The sequence below is a fragment of the Armigeres subalbatus genome, chromosome 2 (genome assembly GCF_024139115.2).
Source record: "Armigeres subalbatus isolate Guangzhou_Male chromosome 2, GZ_Asu_2, whole genome shotgun sequence".
Classification (NCBI taxonomy): domain Eukaryota; kingdom Metazoa; phylum Arthropoda; class Insecta; order Diptera; family Culicidae; genus Armigeres; species Armigeres subalbatus.
The window spans coordinates 319,250,006-319,276,372 of NC_085140.1; the positions used below are offsets into that span (position 1 = coordinate 319,250,006).

Sequence of the window (26,367 nt, forward strand, 5' to 3'; positions counted from 1 at the left end):
CGATTTTGATGACCTAGGATATCCCACAACCGTCTGATTATGTCTCTTGATCTTCAGGAATATGTCATGGATATGGTTGAATACATATCCAAGCTTGGAGCGAATAAAAAAGCTAGTGTCATAACTGTAGATCGCAAATTATGAATTCAAGGACGATTTGGATGACCCAGGCTATCGCACAACCGCCTGACCATGTATCTTGATCTTCAGGAATATGTTATGGACATGGTTGAATACATATCCAGACTTGGAGCGACGAAAAAAAGCTAGTGTCGTAGCCGTAGATCGCAAATTCTGAACTCAAGGACGGTTTGAATGACGCAGGATATCCCACAACCGTCTGACCATATCTCTTGATCTTCAGGAATATGTTATGGACATGGTTGAATACATATCCAAGCTTGGAGTGACGGAAAGAAGCTAGTGTCGTTGCAGTAGATCACAAGTTCTGAACTCAAGGATGGTTTGGATGACCCAGGATATTCCACAACCGTCTGATCATGTATCTTGATCTTCAGGAATATGTTATGGATATGGTTGAATACATATCCAAGCTTGGAGCGACGAAAAAAGCTAGTGTCGTAGCTGTAGATCGCAAGTTCTGAACTCAAGGATGGTTTGGACTACCCAGGATATCCCACAACCATCTGACCATGTCTCTTGATCTTCAGGAATATGTTATGGACATGGTTGAATACATATCCAAGCTTGGAGCGACGAAAAAAGCTAGTGTCGTAGCTGTAGATCGCAAGTTCTGAACTCAAGGACGGTTTGGATGACCTAGGATATCCCACAACCGTCTGACCATGTCTCTTGATCTTCAGGAATATGTTATGGAGGTTTAGGGTCATTTGGCCGAATGCCGTTTGGCCGAATGTCGTTTGGCCGAATGCCATTTGGCCGAAAGGGTCATTTGGCCGAACGCCATCTGGCCGAATGCCGTTTGGCCGAATAGTTGAAATTCTCTGAATGAAGAATAAAAACAGAAGAAGGAAAGAGAAAGAAGAAAGAAACAAAGAAGAAGAAAGAATCAAGGAAGAAAAACGAAAAACAAGTGAAGTAGGAAGAATAAAGAAGAAAGAAGGAAGAAGGATAAGGAAGAAGGAGAAGGAAGAATGTAGAAAGAAGATGGAAGAAGGAAGAAAGAAGATGGAAGAAGAAAGAAAGAAGATGGAAAAAGGAAGAAGGAATAAAGAAGTGAAAAGAAGGAAGAAGAAAGAAGAAAGAAAGAAGTAGAAAGAAGGAAGAAGGAAGAAGGACGAAGGAAGAAGGTAGAAGAAAGAAGGAAGAAGGAGGAAGGAAAAAGGAAGTATGAAGATGGAAGAAGGAAGAAGGAAGAAGGAAGTAGGAAGAAGGAAAAAGGAAGAAAGAAGAAGGAAAAAGGAAGAAGAGAGAACAAAGAAGGAAGAAGGAAGAAGGAAGAAAAAATAAGGAAGAAGGAAGAAGGAGGAAGGAAGAAGGAAGAAGGAAAAAGGAAGAAGGAAAAAGGAAGAAGGAAGAGGGAAACAGGAAGAAGGAAAAAAGAAGAAGGAAGAGGGAAGAAGGAAGAAAGAAGAAGGAAGAAAGAAGAAGGAAGAAAGAAGAAGGAAGAAGGATTAAAGAATAACGAAGAAGGAAGAAGAAAGAAGGAAGGAGAAATGATGAAGAAGGAAGAAGGAATAAGAAAACAGGAAGAAAAAAAAAGGAAGAAGGATGAAGGTTGAAGGAAGAATGAAGAAGAAAGAAGGGTGAAGGAAGAAGGATGAAGGATGCAGGAAGAAGAAAGAAAGAAGAAAACATAATGAAGGAGGAAGAAGGAATAAGACAAAAGGAAGAAGAAAAAAAGGTAGAAGGAAGAAGAAATAATGAAGAAGGGAGAAGGAAGAAGAAGAGATAAGGAAGAAGGAAGAAGACAAAAAGGAAGAAGGAATTAGAGAGAAGGAAGAAGAAAAAAGAAAGAGAAGCGAACGAAGAATGAAGAAAGAAATGATGAAGAAGGAAGAAGGAATAAGAAAATAGGAAGAAGAAAAAAAGGAAGAAGGAAGAAAGAAAAAGGAAGAAGGAAGAAGGAAAAAGAAAGAAGGAAGAAGGAAAAAGGAAAAAGGAAAAGGGAAAAAGGAAGAAGGATTAAGGATGAAGGAAGAATGAAGAGGAAGAAAGAGGAAGGAAGAAGGATGGTGGAATAAGGAATAAGGAAGAAGGAAGCAGGATGAAGGAAGAAGGAATAAGGAAGAAGGAAGAGGGAAGAAGGAAAAAGGAAGAAGAAAGAATAAAGAAGGAAGAAGAAATAATGAAGAAGGAAGAAGGAATAAGAAAAAAGTTAGAAAAAAAGGAAGAAAGAAGAAGAAATGATGAAGAAGGAAGAAGAAAAAAGAAAGAAGAAAAAAAGAAAGAAGGAAGAAGGAATTAGAGAGAAGGAAGAAGAAAAAAGAAAGAGAAGCGAAAGAAGAATGAAGAAAAAAAAGGAAGGAAAAAATAAGAAGGAAAAAGAAAGACGTAATAAAAAAGAAGGAAGAAGGAGGAGGGAGAGGGAAGGAGGAAAAATAAGAAGGAAGAAGTTCTCTGTTAACTTTTCTCTTCCCACTTTTCACGTCTCACTTCTCACTTCTTACTTCACATTACTCACATTTTATTCCTCACTCTTCGCAACTCGTAATTTGAGGTCAATTTTTTTCAACTATTCGGCCAAACGGCATTCAGCCAAATGACCCGTTCGGCCAAACGGCATTCGGCCAGACGGCATTCGGCCAAATGGCCTGACACCGTTATGGATTTGGTTGAATACATATCCAAGCTTGGAGCGACGAAAAAAGCTAGTGTCGTACCTGTAGATCGCAAATTCTGAACTCAAGGACGGTTTGGATGACCCAGGATATCCCACAACCGTTTGACCATGTCTCTTGATCTTCAGGAATATGTTATGGACATAGTTGAACACATATCCAAGCTTGGAGTGACGAAAAAAAGCTAGTGTCGTTGCTGTAGATCACAAGTTCTAAACTCAAGGACGGTTTGGATGACCTAGGATATTTCACAACCGTCTGGCCATTTATCTTGATCTTCAGGAATATATTATGGACATGGTTGAATACATATTCAAGCTAGGAGCGACGAAAAAAGCTAGCATTGTAACTGTAGATCATAAGTTCTAAATTCAAGGACGGTTTGGATGACCTAGGATATCCCACAACCGTCTGATCATGTCTCTTGATCTTCAAGAATATGATATGGACATGGTTGATTAAATGTCCAAGCTTGGAGCGACGAAAAAAGCTAGTGTCGTTACTGTAGGTCGCAAGTTCTGAACTCAAGGACGGTTTGGATGACCCAGGATATCCCACAACCGTCTGACCATGTCTCTTGATCTTCAAAAATATGTTATGGACATGGTTGAATACATATCCAAGCTTGGAGCGACGAAAAAACTAGTGTCGTAGTTGTAGATCGCCCATTCTGAACTCAAGGGCGGTTTGGATGACCCAGGATATCCCACAACCGTCTGACAATGCCTCTTGATCTTCAGAAATATGTTATGGACATAGTTGAATACATATCCAAGCTTGGAGTGACGAAAAAAAGCTAGTGTCGTTGCTGTAGATCACAAGTTCTAAACTCAAGGACGGTTTGGATGACCTAGGATATACCACAATCATCTGACCATGTCTCTTGATCTTCAAGAATATGTTACGGATATGGTTGAATACATATCCAAGCTTGGAGTGACGAAAAAAGCTAGCATGGTAACTGTAGATCATAAGTTTTGGACTCAAGGATATTTTGGATGATCTATCAGACCCCGAAAAAAAAATTTCAACTTGTTTTGTCATTTCTCCATTATTAATTACGAAAACAAATGGTATTTATCAAATTTACTTGGTGTAACGTATGCGAATTAGAGACAAACCATCGAAAGACAAAAGGTCGAAGGGACAATTGGTCGAAATGGATAAAACGTCCAAAAGAGCAAAAGGTCGAAAAGACAAAACGTCGATAGGGACAAAAGTTCAAAAATAACTTCCTTCTTTTTTCCTCTTTCTTCTTTCTTTTTTTACTTATTTCTTTCTCCTTCCTTCTTACTTTTTTTTCGTCCTCCTTCCTTCATCCTTATTCCCTCTTCCGTTTTCCTATTTCCTTCTTATTTTATTTTTTATTTTAATGTTTCCGTCTTTATTTTTCTTCTTTCTTTCTCCTTATTCTTTCTTCCTTCTTTCTCCCTTCTTCCTTTATTTTCTCCCTTTTTCCTTCTTCTTTTATGCTCACTTATTTCTCCTTCTTTCCTTTTCTTTGTTCCTTCTCTTGTCTTCTTCCGTCATTATTATTTCTTCCCTCTTCTTTCTATTTACAGAAAAAATGAAGAAGGAAGAAGGTTGTTCTCTTCTTTCTTCTGCTTCCTTCTTCCTTATTCATTATTCCTTCCTTGTTCGTACTACCTGACTTCCTTCTTCTTACTTCTTTATTCGTTCTTTCTTATTCCTTCTTCTACGTTCATCTTCGGGACCAGCTATGGCAGCTAATGCACGAAAACAGATTTCCGGATAAACTGATACGGTTGATCAAAGCGACGATGGATCGGGTGATCTGCGTAGTTCGAGTTTCAAGGGTATTCTCGAGTCCCTACGAAAAGCGCATAGGGTTACGGCAAGGAGATGGTCTTTCGTGTCTGCTATTCAACATCACTTTGGAAGGGGTAATATGAAGACACGAGTGGTACGATTTTCATGAAGTCCGTCCAGTTATTAGGTTTTACCGACGACATTGATATTATGGCACGTAACTTTGAGAGGATGGAGGAATCCTACATCAGACTGAAAAGCGAAGCTAAACGGATTGGACTAGTCATCAACACGTTGAAGACGAAGTACATGATAGGAAGAGGCTCAAGAGAGGACAACGCAAGCCACCCACCACGAGTTTGTATTGGTGGTGACGAAATATCGGCCAGAATGTCGGACAGTAACCCGGTAAAAATGGTTCTCGACAACGATCCGACGGGAACAAGAAGGCGAGGTGCACAGCGGGCAAGGTGGATCGATCAGGTGGAGGACGATTTGCGGACCCTCCGCAGACTGCGTGGTTGGTGACGTGCAGCCGTGGACCGAGCTGAATGGAGAAGACTTCTATGTATAGCACAGGCCACTCCGGCCTTAGTCTGGTAATAAATAATAACGTTTATCTTTTGCTTTTTAACTTTTCGACCTTTTGTCTCTTTCGATGTTTTGTCTTTTCGACCTTATATTGGTGTCGCATAGTTGTTGATGGGTTTAAATATAATGAGAGGCGCACTGACAGCATTTTCCCCAGAAAAATCCACAGAAAATTTTCTACGGAAGATTCTTTTGATTTTCCCGAGAAATTCTTCCCCAGAAAATTCTCATGGTCATAGCTTGCACGGCAAATTCTTCAAAAATTTAACCGCGATTTTTTTTTTCTAAATTTATCTGAAAAACCCTGAATTTTCTCAGAAATATCATTAGAATTAGTAAAGTTATTTTATTAATATTTACACGGCAAATTTTAGAAATTTCGCCGAGAAATTCTTTTGAACTTCCCTTGAAGATCTATTGAGTTTCTATGGAAAATTGACTTGAATTTCTACAGAAAATGTTTCAGATTTTCTACGTGTATCATACTCTCGTACAAAACAAAACTGTGTTTTTTTTATTACATCCACATCGCAATATTCGAACTTACGCCATTCTATCAGAAAGGATTAAAATTAGTTGTTAGTTGGAACCAATTGAAAAAAAAATATCATAATACGATTGAAACCATAAAAACTAATTAGCGTTTTAAAGTGCGGAAAAAAAATAAAAATAAAGAAAAACAAATAGTGTATGTTTCTGAAATGTGCAATGAAAACAGTCAGCAAACCGAGAACAGAAGGAAGAATAGTGGGAAAAAAGATAGTTCTCAACCCTAAAACGACTAAACTGAAAACTAACAAAAAGAAGCTTTGGAATATTCTCCCCAAAAAGTGGTACCCCATCTAATCTTAAAAAATCGTACAAACTAATGAAAAAATAAAATAAAGAAAATATGCACACCAAAATAGGAAGATATCCGAGAGAGTGTAGCCTAAAAGCGGAATACCTCTTAACATCGTACGTGTCGACTAGTGCCATGAAACCGTTCGGGAAGGCAATCGCAAAGGAAACCATCGCGGCCAGTTCGCCCTCGCTCGATTCGTCCGTCGAGATGTCCAGGACCTTGGACAGCAGCACCCGGTGTTCGACGGCCAGCTCCAGCAGGTCGCGTTTGTCCCCTTTTTTTGTTGGTGCAATCGGGCGAAACAAGAATGCCGGCCATTGAAAGGTGGTTACGAACCAGAAAGGTGGGGAAAATGGAAGGGCAGGACTTACCGGTTTCCTTGTGCGCCAGTACACGTGTCTTCAGCTCCTGGGTGCCGGTGAAGGAGGTGATGTACGCGTGGGCGTGGGTACCCTTCACCGGTATGTTGAAAAGTTTGCCCGCCAACACGTTGGACGTGCCATCGAATCCACCTAGGGAATAAACACCGGAAACGATTAAACTTTTTTTTATTGAGTGCAGGGTCAGATAAGTTATTGCGCTTCTCCGGCTCCTGAATTTTCCAAATGTCTAAAACAATTATGATCGAACTGTTGTTTTAGACATATTAGAATCTTTTCGATCTGACATCAACGCATTAAACGCCAAGCCAAAGTTTCGTCTTCCATTGTCCCGTTCAAGTTACCCGCGTGCAATGTCATGCCATCGAAATGCCCGTTCGCTCATTACACATTCAGCACGACATGGAAGTGAGTTTTCTGCAACCATAATCTTTTCCCCTGGAAGGCAAGTCATCGAGCATAAAACTACACCATCGCATCGTCATAAGCGAACACGATTCCGACCGCGTCCAATGGCAAGACCACCTAGGTTATAGGGCGGTTTGAAGCGAGAGCGGAAACGGCAGGATATTCACTGAAATTATCGATCAATCTTTGCTAAATAGCGAATAAAACACGGGAAATTCCTGTCGCAGTGAAAATACAGCAGGACGGGTATGGAGCATCGCTTGTGCGGCAATCAAATGTGAGCTGTTTTGCAATTATTTCCATTTGTTACGGCTCATATTGCATGGTTGGGCGCTATGTTAGATAGCTTATGAATAATGGTGCTACCTTGGCTAAATGAGTTTCTTAAATGACACGTTTATTGAAATAACTTCTACTTATTTTTCTTTTTCTACAACTTCTATTGTCGTTTCTACAGTTATTATTTGAAGGCTTTCCTATGTCTGCCATTGCATAATTAACAGACCTCTTTATGTTTTCAAAAAGTATCAAAAATTCATCCGGCCAGCTCAGAATCACAATTCCTTAAGCACAAACAAGCCTTCTGTCAAATTTTCAGCTAATTCGAATGAAATTTCAAGGAGGCTTAATTCGATTTAGTGTTTTTGGACTATTTCCAAGTTTCCAAAAAAAAAAAAAATAGCAAAAATATAAACATCAAAAAATTACGGACATTGCGATTCATTTCGATTAAGTTCTGACCATGTTTTAGTGATTTTCAAGCTTTTAAGTGCGTAAGAACACTGTTTGTGTATCTCAAGGTAATATTTTAGTAGACATTAAGTAAGAACTACATCAACATTTTCTTCCCAAATTACGGTGAAGATGGGCGTGGCCAGGAGTAGTAATCCTCATGCTTTTGTAATGTTTGTCCTAGATTGAAATCAAGGATCACACTCACCTTGATTTCTGATAGTAATCTGAATGGAGATTTAAAAACTCAAAGGTGCAACCCAATCGAGTTGTACGCAAAGGTGACGTAAAACCACGTAGCTATACGAAATGGGTGGTGTTTATCATCATAATTTGTGTCTGCTTAACTGCTCGATGGTCAACTTAATCAAGAAGCCGAGTAGTAGCTCCCAGTTGGTAGACTATGTTCTCTAACCGTGGAAAAGGGATTAACACGACACGACACGCTGAAGACACTCGTCTGGCTTTCAGTATATATCACAATCCTAGAAGACACCATCCATAAAAATGTCCGAGAAAAAGGAAAAATAAACCTAACCAGAAGTTGCGCGAAACCAAACGCAAATATATCAATTGGCAACGTTCGGTTTGCACCCACAATAGAAGCGTACGTGTATCGTTTTCAATGACACCGGTGGCAGAATGAGAGGAACTTCAAGAATGAATTACACACAGTCCTTTTCAGGACTCAAACTATTTATCCAAGAAGAAGTATTGACCGTTGGGAAAAATCTTCACCCAGACAAACAGACTATTCGGCAAAAGTTTTTGAATTTATCCGTTTAAACGATAATAACGATTCTGAACAGATCCTTTATTTTAAACAATGCGCCATTTCAAACACTAAAGCAGCTAAACGAAATTTTCCACTTAGATGGCGTTTTTGTCGATTTGTCTGTCCTCGGCGGAAAATGAAATTTTCTGGCAAGATTCTTTGGTTTTGTTTCTGTTAGTCATTGGGAATGAAATCGATTTTTTCCGGGCCACCATTTTATACAAAAGAAGGTCAATCCGAGATGAATTTTCTTCCAAGTGCAAAACTTAATCATTTGGCGACGACAGAAAGTTGCCCTTCGGTAGCACCATTGGCGTAACTAGCCCCGATGCCCAGGGGGGCTATAGCCCCTTCATCTATTTTCTCTATTTTGAGCTTCTTTTCAAAAATTCTCAAACAATTTAAAACCTCATTCTATCTTAGTGGTAATGTGATGAATATCAGAACGTCGGCTCAGGAGGCATGTTTTTTTCTGTTGTAGCCCACAGTGTCGAAGAGCATTTGTTTACCAGCCGATGATTACTACAACGACTCAAATTGATAGCTATTGCTATTGCGACTAAGTGTTGTAGCCTCGGCTTGGCCCCGCACACTGTGACGGATCGCTGTCATATTCAAACGTTTCAGGGATCCCAATAAGATTCTGATTGGAATTCTCCAGGAATTCCGACGCGAATATTCCAAGAATGCCGATGGAAATGTTCCAGGAGCTCCAACGGAAATGTTCCAAAGATTCCGTCTGATAACCTCCAGGAATTCCAACGTGAATGTTCAGGGTTTTCGTAGCAAATGTTTCAGGGATGTAGAAGAACATCGTCGTAGGATTTCTAAGCAATCTATCAACGGATCCAGAAGCAAATCGTCGAGGAACAGTAAATTAATCCTCTAGGGATTCCGTAAAGAATCCTCCAGCGATTGCGAAGGGATGTTGAAGCAAATCGTCGAAGGATTCCGAAGTAAATCGTCGAGGGAGTCCGAACTAAATCTTCGAAGAATTCCGAAGCAAACCGTCGATGTATTCTGAAGCGAATCGTCGAATGATTGCGAAGCTATTCCTCGAGGGATTTCAAAGCAAATCGTCAGAGGATTCCGATCGGTGAGGTTTTCGAAACAAGTCATTAAGGGATTCCGAGGCAAAATGTCGAGAGACTTCGAATTAAATATTCTAGGGATTCTGTAGAAAATCGTCGACGTATTCTGAAACAAATCGTCAATGAATTCCGAAGCAAATCTCCAAACGAAACAAATATTCGAACGACTCTGGAGGAATACCGAGGCAATTAACTAGAGATTCTGAAGAGAATCCTTTAGGAATTTTGAAGGGTATCCCCCACAGATTCCCAAGGGTATCAACGATACCGAAAGGAATCCAGTGTGAGTTCTTCTGTATTCCGGATGGAATAATTCGATGATTCTGAAAAGAATTCTTCAGAGATTCTAATGAGAATTCTTCTCGTATTCTGATGGGAATTACTCCTCTCGGATTCTGATGAGAATACTTCTCGGATGCATATGGGAATTGTGGAGAGTATCATGCTGCTAGGCAAGCGGAGGTCTGCTGAAAATCTTTTACTCTTCTAGTCCGTGATGGTTGACCACATATCTTTGACTGCAAACACGATTGCTTTGATTGATATTTTGGTAGCTCTCCATTGTTGTTCATATGAAGCTTGCTTTGATGCCTTCAAATCAATTAGATATTGGCGAAAAAAGGTTGCATGAAGAAGAAAAAGTCGAAGGATGATATTTAAAAAAAATGCACCGGAGAGCATACGGAAATTATTTTAAAACTCTCAAAAATTCTAGGAGCAATTTAATTAAAAACGATTAGCGGTACGGGGTTGGACTCTTCTTATACGATGTATAAAGTGCAATATCACAAATTAAAATTCAAAATCGAAATGATGTGTTTTTACAATATAAAAAAAGTTCAACCCCGTACTGCAACCGTTTTTAAATATAATGCTGCCAGATTGTTTGAGGATTTTTAAAAAATATCCGTCTGCTTCCCGTGCCTTTTTTTTTTTTCAAATATCATCTTTCCCTTGCCCTTCTTCTTCTTTTTCATGGACCCTTTATTCCCCAATTGCCTTTACATAATTAACACCAAGTGCAATTTTAGTGCCACACAGGAATCTTTAGGGGCCCTCCTTAGCCGTGCGGTAAGATGCGCGGCTACAAAGCAAGACCATGCTGAGGGTGGCTGGGTTCGATTCCCGGTGCCGGTCTAGGGAATTTTCGGATTGGAAATTGTCTCGACTTCCTTGGGCATAAAAGTATCATCGTATTAGCCTCATAATATACGAATGCAGAAATGGTAGCTTGGCTTAGAAACCTCGCAGTTAATAACTGTGGAAGTGCTAATTGAACACTAAGCTGCGAGGCGGCAATGTCCCAGTGAGGGATGCAATGCCAATGAAGAAGACAGGAATCTTTCTCAGAAATGAGAAAAAAACTCAATTATCTGCCACTCATTTCATTATGACAGGGTGAAGATGCGAGATAACACATTTGTCTTCAAACTTTTTCAATAATTCGCTATGCTACATGTTGAAAACTGATATCACTGCTAACTACTTTGTCAAATCCTAGGGGGGGCTAATTTTTTTCTAGGGAGGGCTAAGACCCCCCTAGGTTCCCCCTTATTTACGCCAATGGATAGCACAATAACAAGCGCGCGTCGGAGGGAGATGATTCAATAGATACTAGAGCTTTCTTGCTGTATCCATTCCGCTGCCATCGCTCTGCGGGAAATCTTATTCGACCGCTCTCTGCAGAATCTCGATCAATCAATTTCTTATATGCAATAAAGTATGTCCGTTAGCCCCACCCCTTTGTGATCTGTTACGGGTGTAAATATGATGTGTTCGCAACCAACATTGCGAAAATATTTTTTTTTATCTTCCATCAAATCCCATATTCCCAAACCTCTTTGCGAACATCAAATCCTAAGTGCAAATGTGTGTGTGTGTGGTGCATGGCAGCTGCGTTCGCCGGCCGGCGATGGTCTAAGCCATAAGTTTCCCTCCACAACAACGGCAACACAGCATCGTGACGGCGTCGCTGACAGCTGGTTCGCGCCAATCCCAGAGCGGCAACCAATCACCGTCCAGATGAGAAGCGGAAGAGTAGGAATTCAGCTATAAAAATAGATGCCCTAAGCAGACATTGTCATTACAGTCCACACCTTTGTGCAATAAACATCGCGGATTTTAAATCGTGTTGTTTTTTCCTTCTCCAAACGAGCCGATATCCAAAGGTCTTTTTCAAGACCAGAGTTAATGAAATAATTTTCTTCCGAGGTTGAGCTATCACTCGTCGAGGCCACCTTCATCCGAAGGTTCCGCCAGTTCCTGCAATGGTCTAGGATCGGAAATTTTTTTTGTCCAAACGAACCGGATAGGAGACCACAACCGTGGTGCTTTTCCGTCGCTCCCGGCGACAGTGGTGGACGATCAGCCGATTGGTCCAATTCTGCTAATCCGAGCTAGCTTTTCCGTCGCTCCCGGCGACAGTGGTGGACAATCAGCCGATTGGTCCAGTTCCGCTCATCCGAGCCACTAGAGGATTCCAGCCGTGATTAGCTCAACTTCGAAACTGAGTTAATTGAAATAATTTTCTTCGGCATATGTGAGAAGGCGTCGCGGAAAGTTTGTTTCCAGTTCCGGTGTTCTACGAAGTGAATCCGTAAATAGTTCGCGTCATCGTTGTTACCGTCGCGAGTTTTAATAGCGACACAGACGTGTTCGAAGAAAACAGCAGTGAGGTGAACTCTCTTAAACTGAAGCGATTGATACCGGAAAGTTCTAGAACATTTGAGTAAACTTGTCCGGTCGTGTTTGTGTTTGACTGACGTAAGTAAAAGCGTGTTTTGGACTATTTTTCGATGCCTATGGAGCACACGCCAGTAAAAGTGAGTGAAAAAGTGAAGACGCCGGACCTGAAATCAATAATCCACTTGCGTAGCCAAGCAAAGGCAAAAGTTACTCGCATTCGGAAGGCGATCGAAGAGGCTGATGCGACTGGAAAATCATTTCTAAGACTATTTGGCACTCCATCACCAGGTCATGGCAGCGTGCCCTCCCGAGAGAGTCGAAGAGCAAGACCAGGGATACCTTGTTTTTGAAACTCACTACAACGAGACGTGTGTTCTTGTCGAACGAGCAGCCCAAGCATCTCGTTTTGTTCCCGTTGCACAACACCAGCCAACTGCTGAAAATCCACGAATCATTGTTCAACAGCAGCCATTGAAGGCACCGATTCCGACCTTCGATGGGAAACCAGAGAACTGGCCTCGCTTCAAAGCTATGTTTTCTGACGTGATGCGATACTCCACCGACTCGGATTGCATCAAATTGTACCATCTGGAGCGATCATTACCTGGAGCGGCTTCCGGTATAATCGACGCTCGCACCCTTAACGACAACAACTACACACACGCATGGGAAATTCTCGAGGATCGATTCGAGAATAAACGGGTCATCGTGGATACCCACATTCAAGGGCTGCTGAACCTCCGGCGGATGAGCCAAGAAAACCCGAAGGAGCTACGAGAGCTTATCGATGAAGTGACAAGACATATCGATGGGTTGGTTCTGATCGAAGATGAGCTGGATGGAATCTCCGAAAGATTTGTTTTCAACCTCGTGTCTGGAGCCCTGGACAAGACAAGCACTGGCGGAGCCAGCTATTGATTTTTGGTGGGGCACCACTAAGCGCAAGAACAATAGCCTTCGAGAACAATGGTGTGATTGCATCGCGTGGTGCCCCACCTCTGTCTCCGCCAGTGAAGACAAGGATCTTCTTCTTCTTATTGGCATTACATCCCCACACTGGGACAGAGCCGCCTCGCAGCTTAGTGTTCATTAAGCACTTCCACAGTTATCAACTGCGAGGTTTCTAAGCCAAGTTACCATTTTTGCATTCGTATATCATGAGGCTAACACGATGATACTTTTATGCCCAGGAAGTCGAGACAATTTCCAATCCGAAAATTGTCTAGACCGGCACCGGGAATCGAACCCAGCCACCCTCAGCATGGTCTTGCTTTGTAGCTGCGCGTCTTACCGCACGGCTAAGGAGGGCTAGACAAGGATAAAGAGTGGGAAGCAACCATCCCACATAAGGCGATACCAACCTACGATGACACCATAATCTTTCTCAAGAAGCGGTGTGCCATCCTCAAACGCTGCGAAGAATCATCGACATGTCCAATCAACGTGCGACCAACCGTTCCAATAAAGAATCAGCCTGCCAACCCGGTGAGAAGTTCTCAAGCCAAAATGTATGCTATCATTGGAAGTTCCGAGGCAACCTGCGAGCTGTGTCAAGGTGAACATCCCAACTTCAAGTGCGAGATCTTCCGTGCAATGTCCATTCCTGAACGTCATGCAAAGGTTCGAGAGCTGAGGCTGTGCTACAACTGTCTACGGAAAGGACATCCAAGTAGTTCCTGTGGTTTCCCGTACACCTGCCACAAGTGTCAAGGTAAGCACCACACACTATTGCACTTTGAAAACCCACCACATGTAAATGCACAACCCCTTAATATTCCTCCGGCAACCGCCCAAGCTCTTGATGTGAACCAGAATTCCCCTGTAACTACTACTCTCTCAGTAAACGAAGCTCCCCATTTTGACAACAGCCTCTTGATGACCGCTGTTGTAAATATTATGGATAGCAACGGTAAACTGCACACATGCCGTGCTTTTTTGGATTGTGGGCCCCAGCCGCACCTGGTGACGAAAAGGTTGATCAATGTGTTAAATCTCCCACGCGTTCCTGCCAAGGTCGAAATTGTTGGAGCCAATGCAAGGAAAAACACTCTTTCAGAAATGGTCAAGGTATAGATTAGTTCGAAACATTCTGATTTCCAAGCACAGTTGGATTGTCTCGTAACAGATCGAATCACAGGTATGATGCCATCCCGTAAGTTTAATACTCAATCATGGCTTCTTCCATCTGGACTACCAATCGCCGACCCAGCCTTCCACACTCCCGGGGAAATAGACTTGTTGATTGGAATTAAGCTATTTTTTAAGCTCCTTCTGCCTAGTCAGCTGAAAATCTCAGAACTTCCCGTTCTCCAGGAAACTCGCATAGGATGGGTTATCGCTAGTGCTGTTGTGCCTGGTTAGCAGCAATGCCATGCTGTTGTCCTAGCGCTATTAAACCCGCTTTCCTATGCAATGATAAGAACCAGATGAATAAACCCGATGTCGTTACAGACGAGGAATTGTCAGAATGTAGACCAGCTCGAATCGCAACACCAGTTGTTTATTCAGATACGCCTCCTTTCATGACAAATGTAATATGCTTCCAACAACCTCAGCAAATTGTCGGTTACGTTCAAACACTTGAAGCAAGCGACAAAGAAGCCTTGAAATCTGGACAAATTTTCCATTGGCTTGTTTCCATCAGCTCCGACGACCTTTTACATGTTGGTGATTTCATACATAATTCCCAATTTCTCTATGATGCCAAATACAGGGTGGTGCAACTCGACAAGAATCACATTACAGAGTCTCTCGTTTCCTTCCGCACTAACGAACGATCGCTTCACCCACCAATGGGCCATTTACAAGAAGGAAGTGTTAACCCTAAAATTCTTGCTGGCAAATCAAGAGTTTATTTCACTGCAGCAATCTTCGTTCGACTACAAGGACACACATTGAGGATCGGGAGCTCGTCACTGTTTGTACGAAGGCAAGGCTCTGGGAAACCGTGGGAAAGGGCACAAAGACGCACCTGAAGAAGATTATATGCAATGCTGCGTTGACCTACAAGGAGTATTGTTTCATTGGAGTTATCCGTCTAATGGCTATCATCCCTGGGCCTACCTTGGAAGATATCCCGGGTTACCGTTTGTCTCGTCGGAAACATCTTCAGCAACTGCAAGATAAAACTCCACCGGTCTATATCTTCATCCAGTATCTTAATTGCCCCCATTTCCATTCGAGTCAAAAACCCACAATCCAACAACATTTCTGAGCTTTACCTGGGGGGGGGGGTAAATGTTCGCAACCAACATTGCGAAAATATTTTTTTTATCTTCCATCAAATCCCATATTCCCAAACCTCTTTGCGAACATCAAGTCCAAAGTGCAAATGTGTGTGTGTGGTGCATGGCAGCTGCGTTCGCCGGCCAGCGATGTTCTAAGCGAAGTTTCCCTCCACAACGTCGTTGACAGCAGTGCGCTGTTTGGTTCGCGCCAATCCCAGAGCGGCAACCAATCACCGTCCAGATGAGAAGCGGAAGAGAAGGAATTCAGCTATAAAAATAGATGCCCTAAGCAGACATTGCCATTACAGTCCACACCTTTGTGCAATAAACATCGCGGATTTAAAATCGTGTTGTTTTTTTTCCTTCTCCAAATGAGCCGAAATCCAAAGGTCTTTTTCAAGACCAGAGTTAATGAAATAATTTTCTTCCGAGGTTGAGCTATCACTCGTCGAGGCCACCTTCATCCGAAGGTTCCGCCAGTTCCTGCAATGGTCTAAGATCGACCATGATGTGCACTCATAACGATTAACGAAGGTGCGTGGCTAATGGGATTAATGCATTAGATACAAGAAGGCTGCTTTCCAGCGCGCGCGAGGCATTTTGATCGGGATTCTATAGAGAGCGGTCCCAAAGCATGGAAGAGTCTGGAAATTCAGAGCATCCTGTGAAATTTTCTCGCAAGGTTTTTAAATTGGTTATTGGTTAATATGAAAATTTTTCATAATACAAAATATAATCGTTTGAATTCTGTCGGTCTGAGCGATGGTCGCCGGTGTGTGGTTGCTGTAGATTTTTTCTCTAAAGTAGCGTCTTTATCGATTTGGCTGTCGTCGGCAGAAAGTGAAATTTTCTGGCAAGTTAATTTGTTTTTGTTAGTCATTGGAAATAAAATCGATTTTTCCGGTTCATCATTTTATACAAAATAAAAGGTTGATCCGAGATTAATTTTCTTCAAAGTGCAAAACTGAATCGTTTGGCGACGACAGAATGTTGCCCTTCGGTAGCACAATCAAAAGCGCGCGTCGGAGGGAGATGATGCAATAAATTTGTTCGAATGGATGAAATCAATAACAGCAACTAAGCTACCACGGTGATGCTACCAAAACAGTCCATTTTCGCAATTAACTCTTTCTTTCCATAAAATGCTGGTCCTGAGAAGAACCAAACCTTTCCCCAGTGCGCTTTTCCAATAACTAACTGCAACCAACTTCGAGAGACGGGTGCTTAGGACCATCTTTGGCGGTGTGCAAGAAGACGGTGTGTGGCGGCGAAAAATGAACCACGCCCAACTCTACGGCGAACCCAGTATCCAGAAGGTAGCTAAAGCCGGAACGATGGGCAGGACATGTTGCAAGAATGCCGGACAGCAACCCTGCAAAGATGGTGTTCGCTTCCGATCCGGCAGGTACGAGGCGGCGTAGAGCGCAGCGAGCGAGATGGGCAGACCAGGTGCAAAACGACTTGGCGAGCGTGGGGCGTATCCGAGGATGGAAAGATGCGGCTTCGAACCGTGTATTGTGGCGTCAAATTGTTGATTCAGTGTTATCTGTTTAGATGTAAACTAAATAAATGAATGAAATGAATGAATGTTCCATTAACATGGTCAAGAAAAACAATACAATTCTCCCATGAACATATGACAAACTATAATTTGATCCATAAAACTTCAAATTTGCGTATTTTTTATCGTGATCCATAATTTCAGTAATATGATCCATAATTTTAGTCATATGATCCCCAATTCTGGCTATTTGATCCATAACTTTGTTCAAATGATCCATAGTTTTGGTGATATGATCCATAAATTTTGATCCATAGATTTTATAAAATGTGTGGATCAATTAATATAGTTTCATTGGCCTTCTTTCCAAGCATTATGGATCATATTATCAAAATTATGGATTATATAAACAAAATTATGGATCATATGACCAAAATTATGGATCATATAACTGAAATTATGGATCATCATCAGGATAAAAATTGCGCAAATATAGTTTTTTTGGATCCTTTTTCAAAGATTTATGGATCATAAAATTATGCTTTATGGAATCTCCCGAAATATTTTATGGATTTATGGTAGCGTTTTATGGAACATTCATATATTATTTACGGATCGCTTTTCATTTTTTATGGATCGTTTTTGCACATTGAACGGTGCAAAGTAAGGGCAGCTGTGAGAAACGATGGAAAGAGAAAGAAAAAACCCAGATTAATCCACCTAGCGGTGATGGTGCCTTTCTTGCCCAATAAGCTTGCCCAGACAACCAGAATGCATGCATAATAGAAATGTTTTTCTGTTATGCGATGCCTATGCACACAAATTTCATCGCTTACCAGTCGCGAAAACGCTTTTTGCGTACAAAAGTGGAGGCGATATATGTGTATTTCTTATCCGACGTTGCACGGCAGTGTATGCGATATGCACGATTTTCATGCACCCCCATGAAACGGCTGTCATCCACGAACAACTCGACTGAAGCCAAAAACATGGTGCTGCAACATGGTGCTGGATGTAAACATTGCCGGTTAAGCAATAAACACACGAAGTCAGAACAGTCGGATGCGTAAGCGGCATGTGTTGCATTGTTATTCAAATTATATTCAACGAGATGTCTCGAGTACTTATTCAAAAGGACGTATGTGATTTTGTAAACAAAGATTCAAACGTCGATTTGTTCGATCTGATAGCCCTCCCACGCAAACCATCACCACAGACAGGTAGAGGAAGCCTTCGGTTACCCGTTGGTGGTGTTGGTTTGCGTGGGAGTGCCATAAGATTGGATTAATCGACGTTTAAATCTTTGTTTACAAAATCACATACGTGCTTTTGAATAAGTACCCGAGATGTATTTCATTGCTGCGTGATTTTCGACGTTATTAATTGGCGCTTTGATGTTGCATGAAGCAGAAAGATGATATTTAAAAAATTTCGCACGGTAAAACATACGAGGATATTTTTGAAACTCTTCTCTGAAATTCTAGAGGCAATTTAATTAAAAACGGTAAACAGTACGGGGTTGGACTTTTCTTATACTGTGTATTAAGTATGATATCACAGAATAAAAATTGAAATTGAAATATTGTGTTTATTGTGCAGTAGAAAACAAGTCTAACCCCGTACTGCTTACCGTTTTTAATTAAATTGCTTCTAGAATTTTGAAGAAAAGTTTCAAAAATTTTTTCGTTTGTTTTCCTGTGCGAATATTTTTGATTATCATCTTTCTGCTTCTTCTTCTTCATGCAACATCAAAGCGTCAATCGCCTATGCTCTCGCGGCGGTATGAACGGAGCTTAAAATAGGAAAGGCAACACTAGCGCCACCCAATCGGTAGACTGCTTCAAGAACTACATATCATTTCAAGGGGGTGTTTTCATGCGAGTTTGTTCGTTATGCAACGTACACACCAGTCAAGCAGTTCGACGAACATTGACTCCGCCCCCACGAAAACGCTTCGGTTGCTGCTTTGTTTGAACGTGTGTGAAGTTGTTCGAACAACCTTTTGACAGTTGGCGGCTCGGTTGGAAAAAATTAAAACGGTTTGATTTTGGTTTGAGTTGTCGGGGGTGGAGTCAAGGTTCGCCGAACATGTATGAGCATTTGTAGTGAAGTTGCACAAACCCCCATATATTTTTTGATTGTTGGTGCTCGAGTTGGTGCTTCGGTCGTTCGTGTGTGATATTGTTGGTCGAATAAATTGATTGTTCGTGTCGCTGTTGGTAAAACTTGATGGATGTTTGAATAAACGAAAGGTGGAGTCAATGTTAGTCAAACTGCTTGACCGTGTGTACGTTCCATTATACATTGCGATGTAGTTTGTGATAACAAACTCTGTTTGACAGATAATCCGATTTCATTTGAGTTTGTTTGCAGGGATATGCGATGTCAACATATGAAGCTGGAATAAACTCGCAAAATAGCCTCCTGTGCGGGAAAGTTTATAAATAAACTGATGAGCTTCGCACCACAATGCGATTTTGATGAAATTTGGATCGGTAAACGATTTTAATCGTACATTCTTATGCGACGTGTGGTTGTCTGGGTGATGTACAGGAAAGGCAAAACAGTTACACCGTATAATATTATGATAGAAAATTTACACTAGTAGACGACAGATGGCGCTGCCAAAAGTTTCTCGAATTTCCTGTGTTCGAATTTTGACTTTCGGACAATTTCAAATGCGTGCAAAACGAGCATCTTCATAGTACGATGAAACTCTCAATGGGAGTAAGCCACAGATAAGCTTTTAAAATATTCATAGATGCAAGGCATTTTTTTATAACACATTATTGTTCTATGTGACTATGTCTCATCACTATTTTAATATTATCTATTTTTTGCAATTCAAAAGTGATCAACAGCGTTTTAGTCTCTGTCGGATGCAACTTGTTGCAAGAAAATCAGTTAAAGTTTCTTTGTGAAAATTTGGGTAATGTTTTTTATGGCATTTTGTGCACACACACACACACTCACACACATTCACACACAAGAACAAATGGACAGACAGACATTTGTTCAGCTCATCGAGCTGAGTCGAAAGGAAGGAGGAAGAAGAAAGAAGAGAGAAGGAAGCTGGAAATTGAAAGAAAGAAGAAGGAAGACGAAATAAAAAATACAAAAAAGAAAGAAGGAAGAAGAAAGAAGAAAAAAGGAAGAAGGCAGAAGAAAGAAGGAAGAGAGAAAAAGGAAGGAAGATGAAAGAAGAAAGAAAAACGAAGGAAGAATGAAGAAGGAAGACGGAAAAAAATTTAAGAACGCAGAAGGAAAAATTAAAAATGGAAAAAATAATAAAGAAGTGACTTCTCATTTTTTATTTACTAATTCTCATTTGGCTTATTGGCCATTAAGCCTAATGAAAGTCGGACTAACGGCCTGATACCTTTCAACGGATCTAGTCAATTTGTTTCGAGGACGATGAGAAATGCGAAGTGAGAAGTGGGAACTGGAAAATGGGAAATGGGAAGTGGAAAGGAAGAAGTGAAAAGTGAAAAGTGGAAAGTGAAAAACGAGAAGAGAGATGTGAGAAGTGAAAAGTGAAAAAAGAGAAGTGAGAAGTTAGAAGGAAGAAAACGAAAGTAGAAGGAAAAACGAAAAAGAAAGCAGGAAGAAAAAGTTAAAAAAGAAAACGAACGAAGAAGGAAGAAAAAGTGAAGAACGAAATTATTAATTAAGAAGGAAAAAGACGAAGGAAGTAGAAGTAGAAAAAAGAAGTATGAAGAAGGAAGAAAAAGTAAAGAAGAACGAAGAAGAAAGAATTATTAATGAAGTAGGAAGAATAAAGAGAAAAGAAGAAAGAAGGAAAAGAAAAGAACTGACTTCTCACTCCTCATTTACCAATTCTCATACGGCCTCATACAGCCCAATGACCTAATACCTTCCAACAGAACTAGTTAATTTGCTTGTTTCGCGTATAATATAAACATTGTCGATCGAACATTTGAAAAAGTGACACATCTGCACACTCGCCTGAAACATAAGGTAACAATAGTTCTCCCCTACAATAGACGGAGTTGCCTTCGAAGTGCTCGAGGATTCGTCTATCTTGGGTCCTTAATAACGGCTTATAATAATGCTGTCCAATGAGCAGCTCGAAGTAGCTCGAAGTTGGTCCTGTCACGCTCATGCCCGTTTGTTGACAAAAAAGAACGAGCAGGACGGGAACAACTTCGAGCTACTTCGAGCTGCTCATTGGACAGCACTAATGATGTTAGTCGTGAAATACGAAGGTGGCGGTTCATTTGTAGAAGTCGGACCTCACGGTGTATCTATGGGAAAATATTATTTTTCAAAAATCAGTATCTCTGAAACACCCACCACGCAAAAGTATATGCTCTCCTCTTTCATATAGTGGGTAAACTAAAATGTTCTATCGAGGGATCTAAAACTATTTTTTTTCACAATTGCAAACTCAATAGAAATCTCAAATTACAGCCGATTTAACCCCCCAAAAATGTATGGAAAAAAAAAACCCTGATAGAGATCAGCCTCTTCGGACAAACACACCATGACCTATTAAGGGCTCCAGAAAAAAAAATGCCGCTTTGCCGCAGTTAGGCCGATTCAATAAACAAATTATATCCCCCCTCGAATTTGCCCAAAAATGATATTTTGCGGGGGCAACAAAAAAATCGGTAACATTCTTTAACAAATCCGATTACTTGTCATAAGACGAGTTTGTACAACCCCATTTAAGGTCACTCCTGACGGAATCCAAGATTAAAAGTGCTCGCGTTTTCGGGGGCACACCAATCGATTCAGAGGCGGCGCACAACTGTCATTTTTGTTAATTTAGCTTTGCTGCATCGCAGCATGCGTGAAATAATAAAAATGACAGTTGTGCGTTGCTTCCGTATCGAGTGGTGTGCCCCTGAAAACGCGAGCACTTTTAATCTTGGATTCCGTCAGAAGTGACCTTAATTCCACCACTTAATTGTATCTTGACAGATACGTACTGTCGTCGAGTCAAGTACGAGACACTGGAGACGGCCTTACTGTTGAGGTCGAAATACGTAGTCCGGATCTCGCTAATTCGGAATTTTCCGGATTAAAAAGTATCAACACCCATTTAAACACATTAAGGTTCCCCAAACACACGCGATGCGACAGTCGCGACGCGATTCTATCGCTTGGCGACAGCGATTCTGTCGCCGTTGGTATGGAAGCGTAAATAGAACATTGCCTGCAGCGAACCAACGATAGAATCGCGGCGACTAGTTGTCGCCGTCGCGGCGATGAAATCGCTTAGGTCTGGGGGAGCCTTTATGCTGTCAGTTTCCAAACTTGTGCTGTGAGGTTGTTTTGGTTCATTTGTATGGATTTGACAGTCACATTTAGAGATGTCGAAAAATCCCGATTAATCGATTAGTTACTAATCGATTACTCTTGATTCTTGTCGATTATTGAATCGATTATTCATTGTATAGTAATCGATTCAAAATTAATCGATTATCACAACGATGAATCGATTAATCGAAATAATCAAATAATTTTCGACATCCATATGATGTCGTAAAATTCTGATGAATCGATTAGTAACTAATCGATTACTCACGATTCCTCTCGATTATTGAATCGATTAATCGTTGGGTAATAATCGATTCAAAATTAATCGATTATCACAACGATGAATCGATTAATCGAAGTAATCGATTAATTTGCGACATCTCTAGTCACATTAACGAGAGAAATGTCGAACGTCCGGCCATGAATTTGTTCGATCAGCGGGGGTATACTGAAGGGTAGACGTACCAGTCGTGGCTATAGCACCAGTAGTTACACTAGTGCATTATACACCAAGTGGCACAGCATATCACCACAACATGTTTTCTGATTAGTGAATCATATTCATATGACACGATAACACCTTTAATCTCCTCCAAATGGAACAAGATACAATTGTAAAAAATGCTTTTGCTTAATTTTTGTCATCCTTTGCACCAGTACTAGTGGTCTCATTATAACCAATCTCATAAGAAAACAACGAGTTTGCCATAATAGGAACCAAAATTATGAATAGTGCCACAACTGGTACATGCGTTCTTATTATGGATTAAGCAATTTTGGGTACTATCGCGAATTTTTATGCGGTTTTTACATTTGTTCAAAGGCGCAGGAAGGGAATCCTTTCGCTTGACATATCAACATTACCTACATGCCTTTTATTTATTTATTTATGGCGACGTTTGGTACACCCACCCTAAATGATATTTCTTTACTTACATTTGTTGCCTATTCTAATGTGCAGTCATTATAAAGTCAAGCACGAGAAACGCACTACACAATTTGAAATCTAGTCCACGATTGCGTGCGATGCCATACTTTTTAAAAATATTTCCAAATGAATGTTAAATTTTTCTTATAGTAAATCGTTTCGAGCAACTTTCTGATATTATTAGTTGGAAACCTCATTCGGAAGTTTTTCTTACTGTCTGACTCCCTACTGTTCCACTAACTACATAATTTCAGTGGTGCTCATGAATAATTTGTACAGGGAAGCAGGCACATTTCCGTCCGACAATAAGAACGTGTTTTGATGAGTTCAAACATGCACGACTTGCATGGCACAGAAAGAGCGCACCTCGCCTTGTCAGCGGAAAGTTTTGATGATATATGTAAATCGCTTTCTATAGTTGCGTCTGATTTGTGCCTTCAGATAAATCATCCGTATGCAATGAAGTGTTCGAAATGGAACTACATTGTGGGTAAAACGCTTCCATAAATTTACGGAATTTTGAGCGCAGAAACAAGCGCCATAAGTTCCCCGATATGACAACTACCGAATTGTTCGAAATAAATCGTGCACCGTCATTGGCATTGACTTACAGGTTCATGAATTTGATATCAAACAAGCAAGGTTCCATATCGCATGGAAACCGATCAACATGTTCAACGGCCGCAGTCGGCCCCTTTCCGCACCCCGCTGAAATAAACAACTGCATTGTCAAGGTGCTTCCTGACTTGGAACTTTGTGTACCGATTTATTCTCGATTTAGAGACGGCAGTTTAGCATACATAGTGCATCGATGCAGAAATTGCACCAATTTTCGGTGGGTACGCTAGTCGTCAAGGATTCAAAACGATTGCCAAGGTTAGGCTCAGAATCTTTGACAGTTTTGACGGGCGTGGAACAAGTGCAAGGCTCTCGCATGATTCAATTTTTTCGTAGGTTGTGTTAGGGAAGATGGCCCAGTATGGAAAATTTCTATATTTTAGAGGGAATATTTATTTTAATCTTTGAGGATCCTCTCGACTGGACCGGAGATCGAATTCATTATCTTCGGCTTGGTAATATTGCGTCTTTACCATCTAGGCAATCAGTGTCATCCTTTTTTTTAAACATGTTTTATGTAAGTAATTTATTCCAAATGGATATTCTTGCAGTAACGTTGCCCAAACGATTCAAATTAATCGGCTGAACTATTTGAACAAATTCATCAAAACTGTTTTATCACAATAACTGTACAGGTGATTTGTGCCATTTTCCCTCAAGTTTTCAGAGATTGATCAGCAGATTTCCGCACTGTACCTCCCAGGGAGCGCTTCTCCATTGGATTGATGAGGCAGTTTGATTGGTATCGCGTGATTTTCCGTATTTGGATCCCATACGGGTGATACGACACGAATAAATCGTCAGACATTTTTCACATTTTTGCCGCAAAGCGACAGGCAAACGAACGATGAGCCGAACCAAACACTTTTACACCCGTTTCGACATTGTTTTACGATTGTTTCACCAAAAACGGTGATTTGTTACGTTACGACTTACCGATGTAGGCGTACTTGGATGCGGAAAGACCTCCGTCGGGCCCTTGCGCTCGTCGGAGGCCGAACTCGAGCAGGTTGATGTGCCGCCCGGCAACCATGCGATACCGAGCCGCGTTGGTGGCCATCAAGCTATTCGGAGGCGATGAAAAAAGAAGGTGAACTTGAATTATTTTTCTGTCGGTTATTTTCCGAGCTACCCACTTACCTAGCGTAATTCACTAAGGTCAACAGGGTTGTCTCCAGTAATTGCACAATAATCAGTGGACCAGCCACTTTGATGAGTGGGACTCTGTGGAGATAATTATCGCCAATCAATGATCAATTTGAATTGATGTACTTCCGTTTATCCAATTACCTGGGAAATGCAACCGAGCCCTCCTTTAGGGCGAACAGTGTGACATCTTTTGCGGTTAGCTGGCTGAGATATTCGAAAAACTCCTCCTCAATTCCCTGTGGGAGAGCATGTTTAAGGTACTCTATGTCTGAAGCCGGAATAGAAAATAAGGCATGAGAAATCCGAAATTGGCTCAAACCGTAGGGGAGCTTACCTGTTTCCGAATAGTGGAAACTTTCCATGAATTTCAGACACTCTTCTAACCCGGCAAAGATTGTGAATTCGCCATTAAAAGGGTTGGTTCTGAAAAACAAATCAAACACGGCCTGATCGTCTATTTTTCCCGACTTCCAGTATGCGTAGGCCATCGTTATCTGGTAAAGATCTGGAACGAGAATAATGAAATGGATAAAATTACTTTTTTATTGATAGCGAGAAGATCGTTAGAAATATTATTTAAAAAAATATGATGACTCTCAAATAGTGTTCAGGGTTAGGAAATAAAAAATAAATATTAAAATAACAATCACATTTGTTAAGAAAAGTTTTGGTACGTAATGGAATTTTGCTGATATTTATTTGTAGCCCGCAAATTGGCGTTACTAACCAAAAAGACATATTTTTTAAATAATTACACATCATTCTGTTTTTAAGCGTCATATTGCTGATCATGTGACTTCCATATGCTATCAAAATCAGTGCAAAATGTTCCAAAACACAAAGATTCGAAGAATAATTGTTAATTCACATGCTGTAAACATTTTAGATGACTGCAGAATTGAGTCAACGTAAATTGCGTAGAAACATTATTCTATATACCGAAATACGGGGGAACTTTGATCGCGGGGTAACATTGATCAGTTTAATCATTATCAAAAAATGAATAAATTTTTGTTTTCCGTTATTACAAATTTTGAAAAATAAAATCAACATGAATTTTTTAACTCACAACAAGCTGCCAAAAGGGCCCTCCTTAGCCGTGCGGTAAGACGCGCGGCTACAAAGCAAGACCATGCTGAGGGTGGCTGGGTTCGATTCCCGGTACCGGTCTAGACAATTTTCGGATTGGAAGTTGTCTCGACTTCCTTGGGCATAAAAGTATCATCGTGTTAGCCTCATGATATACGAATGCAGAAATGGTAACTTGGCTTAGAAACCTCGCAGTTAATAACTGTGGAAGTGCTAATTGAACACTAAGCTGCGAGGCGGCAATGTCCCAGTGGGGGATGTAATGCCAATGAAGAAGAAGAAGAAGCTGCCAAAAAAGCACTCAAAATAATAATAACTAATAACAAACTAATAATAAAAAATTAAGCTCGTACCAATAATTGTGTGATATGTAATGTTATTGTTTTGATTGATTTATATTTTTTGTTTCAAAATTTTGATTTTTGTTGTTGAAAACCCAGATAAATTCCACTAGCGGCGATGATGCCTTTCTAGAAACAATCCATGAACATCGCCTCAGCGAAAGGGATTCCAACTATAATTGCCTACTTTAAG

At 40.8% G+C, this 26,367-nt stretch overlaps 1 protein-coding gene across 6 annotated transcripts in view; it reads right to left on the reverse strand.

Annotated features, from left to right (window-relative positions):
• Nucleotides 1-26,367, reverse strand: part of LOC134212654 (nicotinate phosphoribosyltransferase) — a 69,111-nt gene that overhangs the window by 20,184 nt on the left and 22,560 nt on the right. For 4 of the 6 annotated variants that reach the window (XM_062690688.1, XM_062690692.1, XM_062690689.1 and 1 more), the window contains exons 2-7: nucleotides 25,079-25,249; nucleotides 24,886-25,012; nucleotides 24,736-24,819; nucleotides 24,532-24,659; nucleotides 6,339-6,479; nucleotides 6,070-6,241 (exon numbers count right to left, since the gene is read on the reverse strand). In XM_062690688.1, the coding sequence (XP_062546672.1) occupies nucleotides 6,070-6,241; nucleotides 6,339-6,479; nucleotides 24,532-24,659; nucleotides 24,736-24,819; nucleotides 24,886-25,012; nucleotides 25,079-25,249 (823 nt within the window). Of the gene's footprint in view, nucleotides 1-6,023; nucleotides 6,242-6,338; nucleotides 6,480-24,531; nucleotides 24,660-24,735; nucleotides 24,820-24,885; nucleotides 25,013-25,078; nucleotides 25,250-26,367 lie in introns of all 6 variants that reach the window. The other 2 variants (XM_062690691.1, XM_062690690.1) reach the window with 1 other exon arrangement.